This window comes from Camelus ferus, chromosome 10, assembly GCF_009834535.1.
Source record: "Camelus ferus isolate YT-003-E chromosome 10, BCGSAC_Cfer_1.0, whole genome shotgun sequence".
In the NCBI taxonomy this organism is placed as follows: domain Eukaryota; kingdom Metazoa; phylum Chordata; class Mammalia; order Artiodactyla; family Camelidae; genus Camelus; species Camelus ferus.
The window spans coordinates 35,187,492-35,203,808 of record NC_045705.1 but is presented as its reverse complement, the minus strand read 5'-3'; the positions used below and the strand labels follow the sequence as shown (position 1 = coordinate 35,203,808).

Genomic DNA, 16,317 nt, shown 5'->3' with positions numbered 1-16,317 from the left:
GATTCTTCTTCTGGGCACTTTGTTTTTGCATCAGTCATTCCTTGCCTTTCACTTTGTATCCCTCAGCATCACCTGGAAGCTAATGAAGCCTCTCAGAACTCTCCCCAAGTGAATTAGTTACCTAGTTCCTTCAAAGCGAATCTCTGCAATCCCAGTGTCTTAGCTCCGCCCATATCAGCTGCTGGCCCCGCCCCTCCCTCCGCCCCGCCTCTTCTTTAACTGGAGTCACAAGTACGCATGCTCCCTCTTAACTTCCTCGTAGCGTGCTGACGTTGGCGTTGGCGTGCTGACGTCGCGGCGGAGGACGCGCGTGTTTCGGCTAGGGGTCCGGGCGTGGGTTTAGAAACAGCGCAGGACTGTGGGGTGTTCTGGGCGTCCAGGGCGCGCGGATTTCTTTTTGGAGTTTGCCGCCGAATGTGTTGTCTGCGTTCCACGCTTTCGGGAAGAGGGAAGCAGAGGAGAGGTTCTGTGGGGACAGAGCTGGGGTTCGTGAAGGGGAAGGGCGCCTTCGGGCGGCTCTGGAGCGCCTGAGGCAGGGCTGCGGCCCGAAGAGGGGAGAAGAGAAGGATTCCTGCAAGTCAGGGTCCAACCCGTTTGGGATCAGGGCTGGTCCCGAGGAGGGCCTGGGGCAGCCGTGCGATGTTCGGGGCCCGGTGCCTGCTCCGAGCCCTGCGCTTCTGCTTCTCCGCTCCCTGCCCGAGGCACAAACCTTCAGCCAAGCTGAGCGTGCGAGACGCTCTCAGGGCCCAGAACGCGAGTGGGGAGCGCGTTAAGGTCCAGGTTAGTGTATCGGACAGGGGTGGATTCGTCCTTTCGTTGACTGACTTGGCATAGCCGCATTTGGGCTTGCCTTGTAGTCGGGTCGGGCAGAACGACCAGCAGGGGTAAGTTAGGAAATGCAGGAAATCGTGCACGTCCACGTTTTTCTCCTTTCCTTGATTACCTCACTTTGGGGAACGTTCCGATGCTTGCAAAGTGCTGGAGCTTTGCTTTCGTGATACCAGGGCATTACCTGTAAACTTGTTAATCATACAGAAAAATGAACGCCCCCTTTACCTTTGTCTCTCGTTATGTGTATCCACAGTTGTACAGCTCCTTGAGAGCAGGAACCGTGTTTTATGTCTTGATATTTAAGCATGGCTAACAGTAAATATTTGTTCAACTAAACCGTAACTTTTATTCAACTTGTAGGCACCTCAGTGCCTAAAATGGGGCTTGGCATATGACTTTAGGTTTAATAAATTAGGAGAAAGATTGGAGTGTAGCAGTGTGAAAGAGCTCTGGAATCAAGCTCCGTAGGTTTAAATGTCTGTCACTTAGCTTGTTAATTATGGACATGTCACTTCTGTGCTGTAAACCTCAGTTTCCTCTTGTGAAAATGGTGATAATAGTAGTCCCTATCTCAACAGAGTCCTGAAGATTAGTTACAAAACATTTAGGACCATGGTCCACCATCAGTAAATGTTAGCTGCTATAATTCCTCTTGTTAATATTATTTGCAGCAGCTCCACATAGAAGATTCCCCCTTAAAGGAGCAGGCCAAGCAAGGTGGTTTGACTTATTAGATTGCTGAAACACACTGATGCAGTTATTTTTGTTGTCCTCCCATGTCCTTTTAGCAGTATGACCAATTTCTCCCTCTTTGCACTTCTTTGGTTTCATATTCTTTCTGTGAGCAAATCAAAACCTTTCTTGCATCAATCCATTAATTCGACATGCATTGATGCTACCGTCTGTGTTCTAGTCTAGAGAGGATTCAGAGATGAAAAGAACAGAACCTATTCCTTAGGTTACAGGCTTTGCTTTTAGTTCTGTGCAGTTTGATTTAGAAGCTATCTGCCACTTGTGGCCCTGACCACTTGAAATGCGGCTAGTCTGAATTGAGAGGTACTGTAATTGTAAAATACACACCAATTTTGAAGAACAAAAAAGAATGCAAACAAAGCTCAGTGGTGTTTTTTAGTATTGATTACATGTTGATAATATTTTGCATAAAATGGGTTCAATAACATTATTTAAATTAATTTTACCTGTTACTCTTTACTTTTAATATAACCACTAAAAAATGTCAAATTACATATGTGGTTCTCACATTTTATTTTTAATTGGGCAGCCCTGGTTTAATGGCTATGACAAGTAATTACAACAATGTAATAAGTATTAGTGGTTTAAATAGAGAACTTAGAAAACAGAGCGGGAAGTCCTTAATTGTGTGAAGAGGTCAAGGAAGATTTCTTACATGAGGTGACATTTCAGCGGAGTCCTGAAGATGTGTTTCCTCAGGCCGAGGAATTGGGAATAGAGTGGAAATAGCATTCCAGAAGAGCTTGTTGACAAGAACAGGAACTTTGAACTAAGAGCTATATTTGGATTTGAGCTCTATGCTTGGAAACCTTGAGTATTTAATGAGGGTATCCTGACTTCTATAAATAGGTTTCTTCATCACTAAAATGATAACATTTACTTCATTAAGTTCTTATAAGGATTAAGTAGAAAAATATTTATGAAGAGCTTAGGGCAGAAGCACATTAAACAGTGCTCATGCAAGTTAACTTTTACTAACAAGTGAAAAGCAAGACCGCGGTGCTGTGGAAGTGACTGCTGATTGGAAACGCTCTGGATTACGAAGGGCCTTGCACACAACGCTGAGGCAGTTTGCATTTTATCCATTGTAGCCCTGGAGAAAGATCAAAGTCTTCCTGGTAGACTTGGGTTCAAGTTCAGGCTCTACCCTTTACCAGAAGTGTGACCTTAGGCAAGTTACTTACCTCCTATAAGGCTCAGTTCTTCACTTGTAAGACAGGAATAATGATAATCCGTGTCATTGTTGTGAGGAGACGATGAGACAGTATATGAAGAAGTTAGGAAAATGCTTGTCACATAGATGTTCAGTACATGGTAGATATTCTTCCATTGCAAAACATTTATGGATTATCTACTATGTGCCTGACAATAGCCTTCAAAGCAACTAAAAGTAAAAGCATGGTTCCCAAACCCTCAAAATATTATGGACATGCAAATAAGTCATAGGAGGGCTTCAATAACAATGTCTGTAGGGTGTGGTGGGGATACAAAGAAAGTAAGGGTCAATTAAATTCTTCTTAGTAGGAAGGATCATCTCATTTCTCCCAAGCTTGTTTGATGGTTGACCAGACACCATGTTTTTCACAGTTGTTGAGTCTGTTAGAAGAACGTTCTCTCTTAACTTCTGTGCTAGTTTAAGTTGGATGTGATCTGTGAGAGAGCTGTTTTTCGTGTTACTGGTCTACTTTGAAGACATCTCATTTGTAGTCATACCTGTCATTTAAATTCAGAGTATCTTTGAAAGTTTACATGCTATTTAATATTGTTCACAATGAGAAGTTTCTTGAGAACTCTTTTGGTATGGTACTTTGTGAAAAAAAAATCTCTAAAGATATTTCTAGTCTAGAACTATATAATCTCTCTTCTGGGAATTTGGTATAAAAGGAGAAAGGAACCAACATATTTGCCCTGTTATGTGTGCTGGTAGGGGAGAAGGGCATGGGCAGGATGAAAACTTAGACTGTTGCGGGGATTGGTTATGTGAATTAGGCTCATCAACCTAATGGGGTTTGGGGTATCGATTCAGAATGATGAGCTTTATTAACAAAACAACAACAACAAAAAAAGGTGGAATACCAAAGCTGTATTTCATTGTGATAAGGACTGTATAAAATTATATATGCATATGGGTGAACTAAAAGCAGTTGATTTGTTAAGGCAGGATTATGAGAACTTTTTTTGTTTTTCCATTTAGTCTTCTATGTGTACATGTAATGAAAATGTAAAATGTTGACGTGTTTTAAACTCATGTTTAGATGTATTTCTCGTTAGGGATGGATTCGTTCAGTCCGATCCCAGAAGGAAGTCTTGTTCCTGCATGTGAATGATGGGACATCTTTGGAAAGCCTTCAGGTTGTAGCAGATTCAAGCTTTGACAGTAGGTGTGTGTGTGTGTTTTTAAATCCTTTGATTTTTTTTTTTTAATCTCCTCTACTCCCCATTTCCCTAATCCAAGTTTCACATTGCCCACTCAGTGATCTTTCTAAACTAATCTGCTTTTCATAACTTGGAGGCTCAAGTCCAGATACTTGGAATCAAGATCTTTTTCTCTCTATCTAACATGTTCACATGACAGTATGCCCCACCTATCCTTTGCTTGTCTCTTAACTGCATGCAGCTCTTAACCCAATTAAAGTTAAAAATGTCTGTCATTAAATATTTTAATGTTCTGATAGCAAGGTTCATATTAAGAGGAGGGTTACATGTAATGTCTTGTTTATGCTATTTTTTTGTTACTATAGAGAACTGGCTTTTGGGAGTTCTGTGAAAGTTCAAGGGCAGCTGGTAAAAAGTCCATCCAAAAGGCAAAATGTGGAACTGAAGGCAGAAAAAATTGAAGTTGTTGGAGATTGTGATGCCAAGGTATGTTTTGTGACACTTTTACGGAGGCTGTTAAAACTTAATGTAAAATACTAGCAATGTTTTAGGTGTAACTATTGGGAAGGTGGCACTTAAAATATTTTGATTGTGACTTCCCGGACAATTGAAACAGGTTGTAGACCTGAGGAATATGGAGAGAGCAGCATAAAGTATTTATGTAGGTGGCTGAGTCCCAGGAGTGAGAGCTAAGTAATGTTATTCTGTGCATCTCTGATGCGTCTCTGCAGTGCCTGTCACTGTTGAAATTTGCTACTTTTACAAGCATGCCTAGTCAGCTGTAATGACAAAGACATACTAGGGAAGACCACATTCTTAGGAAAGCTCTGCCTTGAAATGACTTTCGTGTGCAGCAGCCATTAGCTACCTGTGGCAGTTTAATAATTAATTAGTAAAAATTAAATTAAAAAGTCAGTTCTTCAGTGGCATTAGCCACATTTCAGGTGCTCAGTAGTCCCTACTATCGAGTGGTGGCTACTGTACTGTATAGCACAGATACAGACATTTCCATTTATCACAGAAAATTTTATTGGACTGTGCTGGAGTGTTACAATGCTTCAGCTGAACAAAGATAAGAAATTCTACTCTAAGACATGTTTATACCTGTTCTTGCAAGACTCTTCTGTTAGTTGCTTTTCATTTATAGCCTGCTAAAGAGGTTAGAGGGAATAAAATCATAGATTATCAATCCAGCTTCTTAAATTGGAGAGAATGAGGCCCAGCCAGGTGAAATGACTTGCATAAGGTCCTACTGCTGATTAGTGGCACAGATGAAGTTTATGTGCTAGCTGTTTGACTCCTCTGTGGTTTTGCTATACTTCCTGTCATCTATTTAATGAACAAAAAATGAGGAAATATAGGGGAACAACATTTCTTTAATTCACTTTTATTCTTTTGGATAATTAGAAGAAATTAAAAATAAGGAAAAAAGAAACAAATAGGCAATTTTTTTTAAAATGTTCTGAGTAATTTTCTAAGAAATTCTAATTGACATGTAAAATGAGGAACCAGGTTCTAAGATTTCTGAAAAATAGACCTTGGAAATAATTTGGAAGCCAGAGAGGAACGGAGATGGTAACCATTTTTATTTTTGCTTTTTTAGAGGGTTGCGTTATTATTAAAAACTCGCCACATGTTTTACTCTTCTTAAATTGTTCTCTCTTGGTTTCTATGGGTATTGATACTTTCCCCTACTCTCCCCTCTCATTTCAGTGTCATTTTTAAGTATTCAGACATTAGGGAGTTCTGAACCTCCTAGCAGTCCTTGTATTCCTATTAATGTGGTCATATTGTCACTTCAGTAAGTATGGGGCTCATTCCTACACGACATTGATTAGTATGTGCACAAGCCCTGAAAAGAATAGCTAACTCTGAAACAGTCTACCACTGTAGCTCTTTTACTTAGGTTCCCTGTTATGTTTTTTATTGACACTTTGATTTTGGTCTGAAAGTTTGTTCCTGTCTTCTCAATCTTGTAAAATGAGTGTGGGCAGGGTGGAAATTTTTCAGGTAGAATCGCAATTTCCTTTACAATTTTTATGAATATACACTGCTCTTCCAGATGACAGAAAGCTTTTGACCCTCCCTCATGTTCTGAGACAGAGTACGTGTTGATGAACAGTGATAAATAACGCTAATTGATTATGAATGCTTGTGGGCTTCCAGGACATTTGACTGATTTTAAAATTGAACACCAGCTGTGTGTATACAGCCATAGAAAACATAATCTGTAACGTCTACAGTATTCCAAACTGTGAGCCAGTGAATTATTTTACGTAATTATATCCTAATCTCTCTATTTGTAAGTAGTGATTGATAGCTAACAGATAAACATTTGATAACAAGTTAGCCTCAGTGGTTATTAAGTAACTTTGCCCAAGGTTCCAAAGCTAGTAAGTAGTAGAGCTGGATTCAAATGCACGTCTCTCTGATTCCACCCCACCGTTTAACTGACTTGTTAGAATTAATGTGGACCATATTCAGTTATATTAAGAAATAAGGAAAGCATCTTAATTTTATTCTAAAGCACTCACTACTGTTTAACAAATGCCCTGGAAACTGATTTGATAAAACAGTATCTTTGTAGCTTCTAACTTATTTTTCCTTTCATTGGCAGGATTTCCCTTTAAAATACAAAGAGAGGCATCCTATGGAGTATCTGAGACAATATCCTCACCTTAGGTGTAGGACGAATGTTCTGGGTTCTATTCTGAGAGTTCGCAGTGAAGCCACAGCTGCTATCCATTCTTTCTTTAAGGTAAGAAGCTTAGCTTCTAGGTGTTCTTGCTTATGAAGAAGTTAAATAACTGTAACGCTGGAGTATTATCCTGAAAGAACCAGTATTTTGCTGGTTGTTTATCACAAGCACCCCTTTTTGTGTGGTACTCGTTTTTTGGCTTACTTAAAATTTTCTCTTTATCCCTGGTTTTAAGCAGTTTGATTAAGATGTGCCTTGGTGCAGTCTTCTTTATGTTCCTTGTGTTTGGAGTTCACTGCATTTCTTGGATCTGTGAGTCCTAATTTTCGTCAAGTTTTCAGTCATTATTTCCTCAAATATTTTTTATGTCACTTGTCTCCTTTGGGGACTTCAGAAATTACCTGTACATTAGGCTGCTTGACAATATCCCCACTGATGTTTTCTTTTTAAAAAATCTTTTTTTCCTGTGTGTTTCTTTTGGATAGTTTCTTGCTGTCTTCAAGCTTACTGATCTTTTCTTCTGCAATGCTGATTTTTATTATTCCTGTCCAGTGCATTTTTTATCCCACACACTGCAGGTTTCATATCTAAGTGTTTGATTTGGGCTTTTTTTTTTTTAATGTTTTCCATGTCTCTGCTTAACTCTTTGAGCATACATAATACAGCTTTAGTTAAAAGTGTTTACAGTTTTCATAGCTATTTAATAACTTTTTATGTCCTTTTCTTCTAATACGTCCATCAGTTATAAGTCAGTTTTCATTGATTAATTAGTTTCCTTATGGATTGTGTTTTCCTGCCTCTTCACATACCTGCTAATCTTTGATTAGAAGCCAGACCTTGTGAATTTTACCTTGTTTGGTGCTAGGTATTTATAAAGCTTCTTAAGCTTTGTTTTGGTATGTAGCAGGGTTACTTGAAGGGTCTTGCTTTTATGACTTGTCAAGTAAATCTGGAGCAGTGCTCAGTCTAGGTCTGATTATTCCTCACTACTGAAGCAAAGCCTTCCTGAGTAGTTTACCTAGTGCCTTGTGAATTACACCATCTTCCAGTCTGGCTTGTGGGAACAGGTATTGTTACAAGCCACATGTGAGCACCAGGCACTGTTTCCTCTAATCATTTTGGATGATTCTTTTCCTGGCCTTGGATAGTTTCCTTACATGCATGTGCAGATCATTCTTCCACCTAGTACTGCAGGGTGACCCTCTACACCTCTCTGGAGTTCTCTGCACAACTCTCTCCTCTCTGGTGTTCTGTCCTGTGAATGCTAGCCATTTTGGTCTCCTTAGACTCTCAGTTCTGTCTCCTAGACTAAGGAGGTCTGCTTGGCTCCACTTTATTTCTCCCCTCTTCCTACTGTGGCCTGGAATATCTGACTGCAGTCAGCTGGGCTGCTGGTAGGGTTCACTGTGTTTGTTTCCTGTCTCTCAGGGGTAACTCTTCTTTGTTGTCTGATATCATGTCTTGAAAACCATTGTTTCATGTGGTTTGCTTGTGGGGTTTTTTGTTTTTGTTGTTTCAGATGGGAGGATAAGTATAGTTCATATTTCTTTCTCATGGTCTGGACATTTTATATATAGGAAGCCCTAATTTTAAAGAGTTATTGGTGTTTGTCATTAGATTGATCTAATGACTAAGGGCATTTTGTCTCATTTAGCTTTGCTTTTCAGCTATTTCCCCCAACCCAGGAAAGCAACAGTAGAATGTAGTTGGTAAGTTGATGAGTTGAAAGGACCCTCCTCCCGTGTGGATGAGAGGACCCCAAATACAAGAATGATCCAGTAGATAAAGTTCAGTGTTCTTCCATGTAGTTTTGGAACTCTTCCTAAGCCACTTCGCCAGATCCAACTCATTTACAAAGACTGTCTGACAGCATACGCATCCCTTGGACGGCATCCAAATTCATTCACGCAGTCCCAGCCCTGCTGTAGCATAACATGAAAGTTCTTGCTCTTTGAAAAGCTCCTTAAGAGGTAATTTCTGGTGTGACAGCTAAAGAACATCCTGGCTTTAAAAATGAGTAAAACAATGAAACTAAATCTCATTATACAATGTCATCCCATTATAGTTTGAAAGGGTGGATTTACATATGCTCTCATAAACCTTCTTATGCAAATTCCATATGGCTTTTCAGGTACTTGAACCACACACATGAGACATTTTTTCAGATGTAAAAATATTTTCCCCCATGTGACTTTAACAGCAGATAAAGTCAGTGGACCTGCTTGAATTCTTGAAGTTTTATGGATTTCTGGCCACTAGGTGGTGGTATTGGCAACCCATTAACAAGTGGGCTTTACCTAATTCTTACATTTTTTTATTACTTGAAGCTTTTAGAAACATGTAAACAGTTTAAAAATAAGAAACTAGAAAAATCTGAACTCAAAGCTAAATAAATTAAAATTTAAAAAACATTTTAAATGTTTGAAAATAATTAATTTTAGCCCTGTTGGTGACAGATATAAAGGTAGGTACTTTTTAGTGCTATAAATTCATTTTTTTAATTGCAAAGGCCTGGACAATAGAATCCTGATACCTCCTTCTAAGATGTTATACACTTATGTGTGTGACAGGATTGCATTGTGTAAAGAAATCATGAGAGTACTATAGGACATATTAAATAATAGTTACGTATTATCCTGTGTTTGGTGCTGTTTCATGATTTGTTGCTTTAGACTCCCTAAACGACGTTAAGACTTAAAATGTAAAGTTTTCAGAAATTTCACACCTAGAAATGTAGGGGGAAAATAGAAACTTGAGCAGTACCTTTCAGTTAGGATACTTTAAGGATCTGGGGTTTTTTGGTTTGAGTATCAAAAATGTTTACTGTATAACTTGCTTTGCTCATAAAATTAACACATTTGCTGAGAACTAAAACCTGGCTATATAGAACTCTCAAGGAGTAGGTTATTTACAAGAACTGAATTTCTCAAACAATAGGATTATCTTTTTAAGCGCCAATGTTTTCTAATTTCTAGTGGAAATTATCCTAAAATGTATCACATAGTTACCTGGCTTCCTGAAGTGAACCAGTAGAACAGAGTTTGCCCTTTCTTGGTGGGTTGAGGTTCTTCCTCTGAGTGTCAGGTTATTCCGTCCTCAATATAGTGCTGCCTTCAAAGCCTGTCACAGTGGGGAGTGTTCTTTGGCCCTCTGTTGAATGATTTAGACTGCTGTGTCTTTGAGTTCTTGTGATTGCTTCTTACAGGTTTTTGTTTTTTGTGGTTTTGTTTTGTTTCTTTTTTTTGGTCTCCTCTTGCCGTCACTTTTCATTGCCAGTGATGTGCCGTGGGCTAGCAATTGCTGTCATATTCTGTTTTTTGTTGAGTGTGATTAAATAGTGATTCTTGTTTTGTGTGTGTCAAAGAAAAATATAGTCCATGAGTCTTTGATGTGTACGGGCCTTAGTACGTGAGTTTTGTAATTTTCAGATGCTCAGGGCCTTACAAATATCTAGTCATACAAATATGTATCTATCAAAATATTTAGATATTTAGAGGCAGTAGGTAGACTCTGAATAACTGGGCCAGTATTTTTGGCCCCTTCTCTGGCCTTCTTATCTCTCTTTAGAAGCCCCTTTGTGGGATGGGATAAGTGCTGACGCTGGCATCCTGCTGAAGGTAGCCGGTGATAGTACTCTTCCACGCCTTGCTATTTTTTAAAAAATCTATTTCCCTGTCTACGTTCTCTTTTTGGGACTTTGTTCTCATCTCTTTGTTATTCTTCCTTTATACCCTCTCCTTTGTAGCTTTTTTTGGTGGTAATGTCATGGATTTTGATATGATAAGCCTTGCTCGCAGTGGTAAGGCTTAAAAAGCTGGTGACACCTTTTGAAAGGTTTAGCATTATTTGAATATTAAGAATAATTCTCACTGCTTGAGTGATTTTTAAAAAAAGATCCCATACAGTTATTTTCACAAGATTTACAGTGTTGTTTCTTGTGGCAGTTGACCAGTTCTAACTTTGGCAATTATATTCAGCCGTTAAATTTTCTCCTCCCTCTTCCCCTCCCTCTCACCACCCTCATTTCCTTTGGATTTTTCACTTCCTTTCTTTGTTTACTGCACTCATGCTCACAGTTGCCTGCATTCGTGTGGAATAAATGATTCATGTCCATAATTCTTGGCTCCTACGAGATAAAAGTTTTATGCAGTAATGCTACTGATTCTGTTTCATTCATTCTCTGTAATGTGCTCTGTGCAGCACGTCTCAGGCACGTTGTTCCCAGATCAAGTACATATTTGAATACTTCCTGAGAATCCTAATTTATAACTTGAATATTTAATCAGTCTGCATCATAAGGCAAATTGTTGGCTGGATACTTTGTATCATAGCCAGAATACTTGAATTCAACTTTTTTAGGAAGGAATGGGCAGATTTGGGAGGACCCTGGTAATGCACTGAGATATTTTATATATCACCAGTGATGGCAGAATTTAGCAGAGATTAGATGTGTATATATGAACGTACTGTACTGATTTCAGGGCCAGAATGTTTGCATTGAACATGCCCTGTTCTGCCTTTGCACTGTTTAAGATCACTTTAGCTGCCTGCACCCCCACCCTGTAACCTTTTGCCTGCATCCATAGTCAAAATGAAAGAAGCATAACCTTGATGTTGCTGGGTTATTTCACTTTTACTAGCAACAGCATTTGTGGCTCACTAATGGAAATAATCTCAGACTTTGGAGCGGAAGAATTGCAGTTAGGTGCCTTATTAATGGACGGATATGCTGCTCAGAATCTCCCTTCAGGCAGAGAAAGTGCACAGCCTGTGCCATGTGTAGTCCACTATGCCATTAGTTTAATGACAGACTTCCCAAAAATCGTTTCTGCCTCTTTTGCTGTTTGTTTCTTCAGTCCCTGTTTGTCATCCTTAATTTATCTTCTTTTTGGTGGCTTGTTACAATTGAGGGTCTCATTTCAAAATAACTGAACTTCATATTGATCACTTTGCATCCTCTTAGCAATGTGGGCAGCACTATTATGCCGAAGCCTTGAGAGAGTGAGTGAGTGAGTGAGTGTGTGTGTGTGTGTGTGTGTGTGAGAGAGAGAGTGCGTGTGTGAAATCATTACCAGTGTCATGGAGAAGTGGGAGGAAGAAATGGCACCACAGAGAGACCCTGAGCTCCTAGGTTCCAGTCCTGGCTCTGCCACTGACTAGTTGTGTGACTTTGGCCTCTCATTAAATCTCTCTGGGCCTCAATTTCCTCGTCTTTGAAGTAAGGAGATTGGACTAGATATTGCTTAAGTCATTTTCTGATTTAAAATTCTTTGTGCATAGTAAACTCTCAACTTGATATTTCAATAATTTTATTTGGGAGTTAGGGAGGAATTAGATACGGCCTTCTCTTAGGGCTGTTTTAATGTAGAATAAGGTGTATGTTCTTGGAACTGTTCCCTTCCATATACTGAGAAAAGTGGTTTCTCTTTCTTTTCCAGGACAATGGCTTTGTGCATATTCATACTCCAATAATCACATCCAATGACTGTGAGGGGGCTGGAGAACTTTTTCAGGTCGAAGTAAGTTGTGCTTCCCATCTTGGGGGGTATGTTGCTCTCATATTTTTCATTTGAGGGTGTGCTTTAAATTGAGTGAGAGTTATGGAGATAGACCATGATCAGAACCTGACCTTTTTTTGATAGTAATCTTTGAAAAACATGTATAGAAAATTCACAGATCTTTGATTTCCTGTCCAACCAGTTGTATTACATACATTGTGACTGAAAGGAGTGGATTTTTAATTTAATACTCTATTTGCCTTCTTTATATAACTGTGAATTGATGAACTAGAGAAATTTGAAGAAATAATAAAAATTCTAAGATACCTTTTGTGTAGGTTCAACCCTCAGTTAATATTTCTGGGTGTAAATCTTATTTTAAGAGATAAGCTAAAATAGAGAAGTATACATGTGAATTTTTTCTTTTTCAGAATCTTTATAAATCATTTCATGAAGGCTTTTATTTTAATTCTTCAATTATTTTTTGAGCTCCTAGTATGGGCCAGCCATTGTCAGCCTGCTCTTGTTGCAGGTGATTTAAAAGTTAACCAGTTTTTCTTACTTGGAGGCAATTGAAACCCTCTCATTTACCAATTTGATAGCCTGTTTAAAGTCATCGCCCAGTGGTATAATAATTACAAAGAGAAATGTATGTTGATGAGTGGTGCTTTTGGTATTTCATTCATTCACTGATTTCTGTGTCGCTAAGAAGTCAAGATTCTTGTTCATACATTTGGGAGATTCCATCAAATGACAAGAATTGTATGAACTGCTCTCTCTGGTTCAGTATGTTCTCACTCCTGGTGATGATGTTTCTCTTCATATTACTGAGCAAAATATTCTCTGGGAGAAGTTGTCCTGATGTGTCAAACTCATTATTCGAAATGATAATCACATATAACTTGAAGAAATCTTGATGGTAGTTACCCTTGTGCAAAAAAGCAGAATAAAAATATTCTGTTGAACATTTAAAGCGGGCGTGTTATCTATATATATGAGTTCAAAGAAGGCAGCAAGTAATAAATACCTATGTAAATTTAGGTATTTAAATTGTACATTTTCTTCTAGGCATTTATGTTGTTTGTTTCCTCTTTGCATCGGAATAATCTCTGAATATTGAAGTAAAGAGGAATTACCCACCTTAAATACATTTCATGATCCCTTAATCTAAACCACCGAATATTAAAAAGTAAATGATATGGAAGGAAAGGTATAATTTAAAGGCATTTTTACAAATATGAAGAGAATTATTAAAGAGATCCAAATTAAACAAGTGAAAAAAAATCTGTTATTACAAACTTAATGATAAATTTGGAGCTAACTACTTTGCTTCAGAGAAATCCCCTAAGCAAGTCTGAATGATTACAGTATGTGTATTTTGGCCTCTAACCAATTTAGGCAAATTACCAGGTAAGTATAAATGCATAGAAAGGGGGAAAATGTATTTCTGAAGCTAAACAAAAGAAAGGTGTTCTATGTTTGTAGTATTTCAGGGCCAGGTTCAGGAATTCTATGTAGTGGAATTAGACTTGTCTATTCGGAGTGTCAGAAAGAGAGGCTCTTAAATTCGTTGATCCTAGGCTCCTACAGTCAGGGTCTGAATCAAGGTTTCAGCAGTCTGTGGTTTTTGTGTTATGACCTGCTGTCTTTGTTGCTTTCAGAAATTCAGCTCCTAAGACTTGTCTACTGTCCCTGCCAACCCTCTCTCCTTATTCCCACTTCACACGTCACTGTACTTTCAAGCTTCATGGTGTTGATTTCTTCCTGACTGCAGTAGAGTTATAGGGGTTTGTCTTGGCACCCCACTGTTAGGGTGAAGCAAAGAGGAAGTGAAGTGAAGTGTCATATCTAAATTCTTGCTTCTCTTAATAGTGCTCTTTTTCGCTCTGACAACAATGAAGTGTCAGTAACTATTTAAAGATAAGGATGCCTGGTACATACTCAGGTTTGAGGGCAGGAGTAAGATGCCACCTTGAAATGCAAAGTAAAAACGCATAATACACTGTTGAGAAGTGAATGGATGTCCCATCGTTTTAGTTTTTTTCTCATGTCCACTTCCTGCTTTAAGATTTTGGATATTTGTTTAGGTTTGGGGACTACTGAATACACATGTAGGAAGTTGCATTCAAAGAATTCATTTGTTATTCAGCAGACATTTGTTACCATCTGTGTTCAAGATCCTGTGCTAAATGTTAAGGGAGATATAAAGATGCAGTCAAGGTTCTGGCCAGTGAAGCTGGTGAGTTAGCCAGGCTTGATAGAGGAAGGAGCATGCTTTTCATTCACTCATGATGTTATTTATCCTGCAATATTCCTTGGTTATATACTTTGTCCTCTTTATCTTAAAGCCCTAGCTGAGTTCCTATAGTTATGTTTGAGCTTCACAATTCTGGAGTAACCATTTTGTCTCTGAGAAAAGAGATTAAAGGCAAGTAACTATGGCAAAAACTAGATGTTGATAGGAAGTAAGGTGAAACTGCTTTATGTATGTATTTGAGGTTATAGAGTTACTCATCATAAGTGGTATCAAATCTAAAGAATAATTGTCAGTGAGGATTGACTTATTCAGAAACATCTTCAGAATGAATATGTGACTTAACTACCCTGGGGAGAGGATTCCAGGTATGGGAACAATGTGAGCAGCGTCAGGCAATTGAATGAGGGTGGGGTTTTCACTGGACTCTGGATGGACAGATTAGAAGATTCATATCTGTGAATCATAGGAAATAAAGTTGGCTAGCATAGGAATGAGGGAATGGAGCAGGTTTTTAAAAAGCTTTTTCGAGATATGTATTACATACCAAAAAAATCACCCACTTACATTTCGAAAGTGTTTAGTATAGTCACAGAGTTGTGCAGCCATCACCAGAGTCTAATTTTAGAGCATTACATCACCCGAAAATGAAACCCAATACCCTTAAACAGTCCCTTCCTGGTCCCACCCCTAGCTCTAGGCAACCACTAAACTGCTCTCTATTGATCTGCCTCATCTGGAGCATTTCATATAAATGCAGTCATATAACACATAGCCTTTTGTGTCTAGCTTTCATTTAGCACAAAGTTTTTGAGGCTCATACATATTGTAGCATGTATCAGTACTTCATTCTTTTTATATCCTGCTAGTATTCTATTGTGCACATGTCCAGCATTTTGTTTATTCATTTAGCAGTTGATGGATATTTTGATTTTTTCTATCCTTGGTCTATAATGAATGATGGTACTGCTGTGAACATTCATGAAAACATTTGGGTGAGCATATGATATCATTTCTCTTGGGTGAAATTGCTGAATCACATGAGCCCTATGTTTAATATTTTGAAAAACCACCAAATGAAAGTGGCTGCACCAGTTTACATTCCCACCAGCAATGTGTGAAGGTTCCAGTTTCTCTCCATTATTGCCAACGTTTATTATTGCCTGTCTTTTTTTTTATTTTAGCCATACCAAAAGGTATGAAGTGGTATTTCATTGTGGGTTTGCTTTTTGCTTTTGAATGTTTACAATTTATATGTTAATATATAATTCATATTTAAGCTTTGAATTACAATTCTGCTATGTCAAAGTATGGCAGATAAATGATCACACACTATGAGATTAAATTAGGCTGAGAAAATCTGGGAGTAATACTTCATGTAATGGGAATATTATTTAAGTCTAGAATTTGTACATTTAAATACTTTAAAGTGAAGAATGAACTGAAATCCTGTAAAATGGAACCGAAGAAGATTTGTAATTTTTTGTATCTGAATCTCATGTTGTGGGGATTCTTATACTGAATCTCATACTATGTATTGAAGTTTGGCATTAGATTGGCTTGCTTTTTTATTATTGTGGACCTATATATATAAAACATTAAAATTTATCAGAGTAACCATTTTTAATGCACTATTCAATACCATTATATTCACAATGTTGTACAATCGTCATTACTGTTTCCAAAATTTTCCAGCACCCCAGCAGGAACTGCGTAGCAAAAATTCCCTATTCCCTATTCCCTTCACCCTCAGCCCCTAGTGATCTGTAATCTACTTTATGTCTCTGTGGATTTCCCTGTTCTGGATATGTCTTATAAATCATGAAGTACATGGCCGTTTGTGTCTGGCTTCTGTTAGCATGTGTCAGAATTTCATTTGTTTCATTTCTGAATAATATTCCATTGTA

General features: G+C 38.3%; 1 protein-coding gene across 10 annotated transcripts in view; it reads left to right on the top strand.

The window, feature by feature from the left end:
• Window positions 1-274: 274 nt before the first annotated feature.
• NARS2 (asparaginyl-tRNA synthetase 2, mitochondrial) overlaps window positions 275-16,317 on the top strand; it is a 109,240-nt gene continuing 93,197 nt past the window's right edge. For 5 of the 10 annotated variants that reach the window (XR_004323219.1, XR_004323218.1, XR_004323217.1 and 2 more), the window contains exons 1-5: window positions 276-780; window positions 3,856-3,965; window positions 4,326-4,446; window positions 6,578-6,718; window positions 12,097-12,177. Coding sequence is in view for 6 of the 10 variants with exons in the window: in XM_014565121.2 (XP_014420607.1) it covers window positions 640-780; window positions 3,856-3,965; window positions 4,326-4,446; window positions 6,578-6,718; window positions 12,097-12,177 (594 nt within the window). In the remaining 4 variants the exon portion in view is untranslated. Of the gene's footprint in view, window positions 781-864; window positions 885-3,855; window positions 3,966-4,325; window positions 4,447-6,577; window positions 6,719-12,096; window positions 12,178-16,317 lie in introns of those variants that run through there. The other 5 variants (XR_004323220.1, XM_032488748.1, XM_032488751.1 and 2 more) reach the window with 4 other exon arrangements.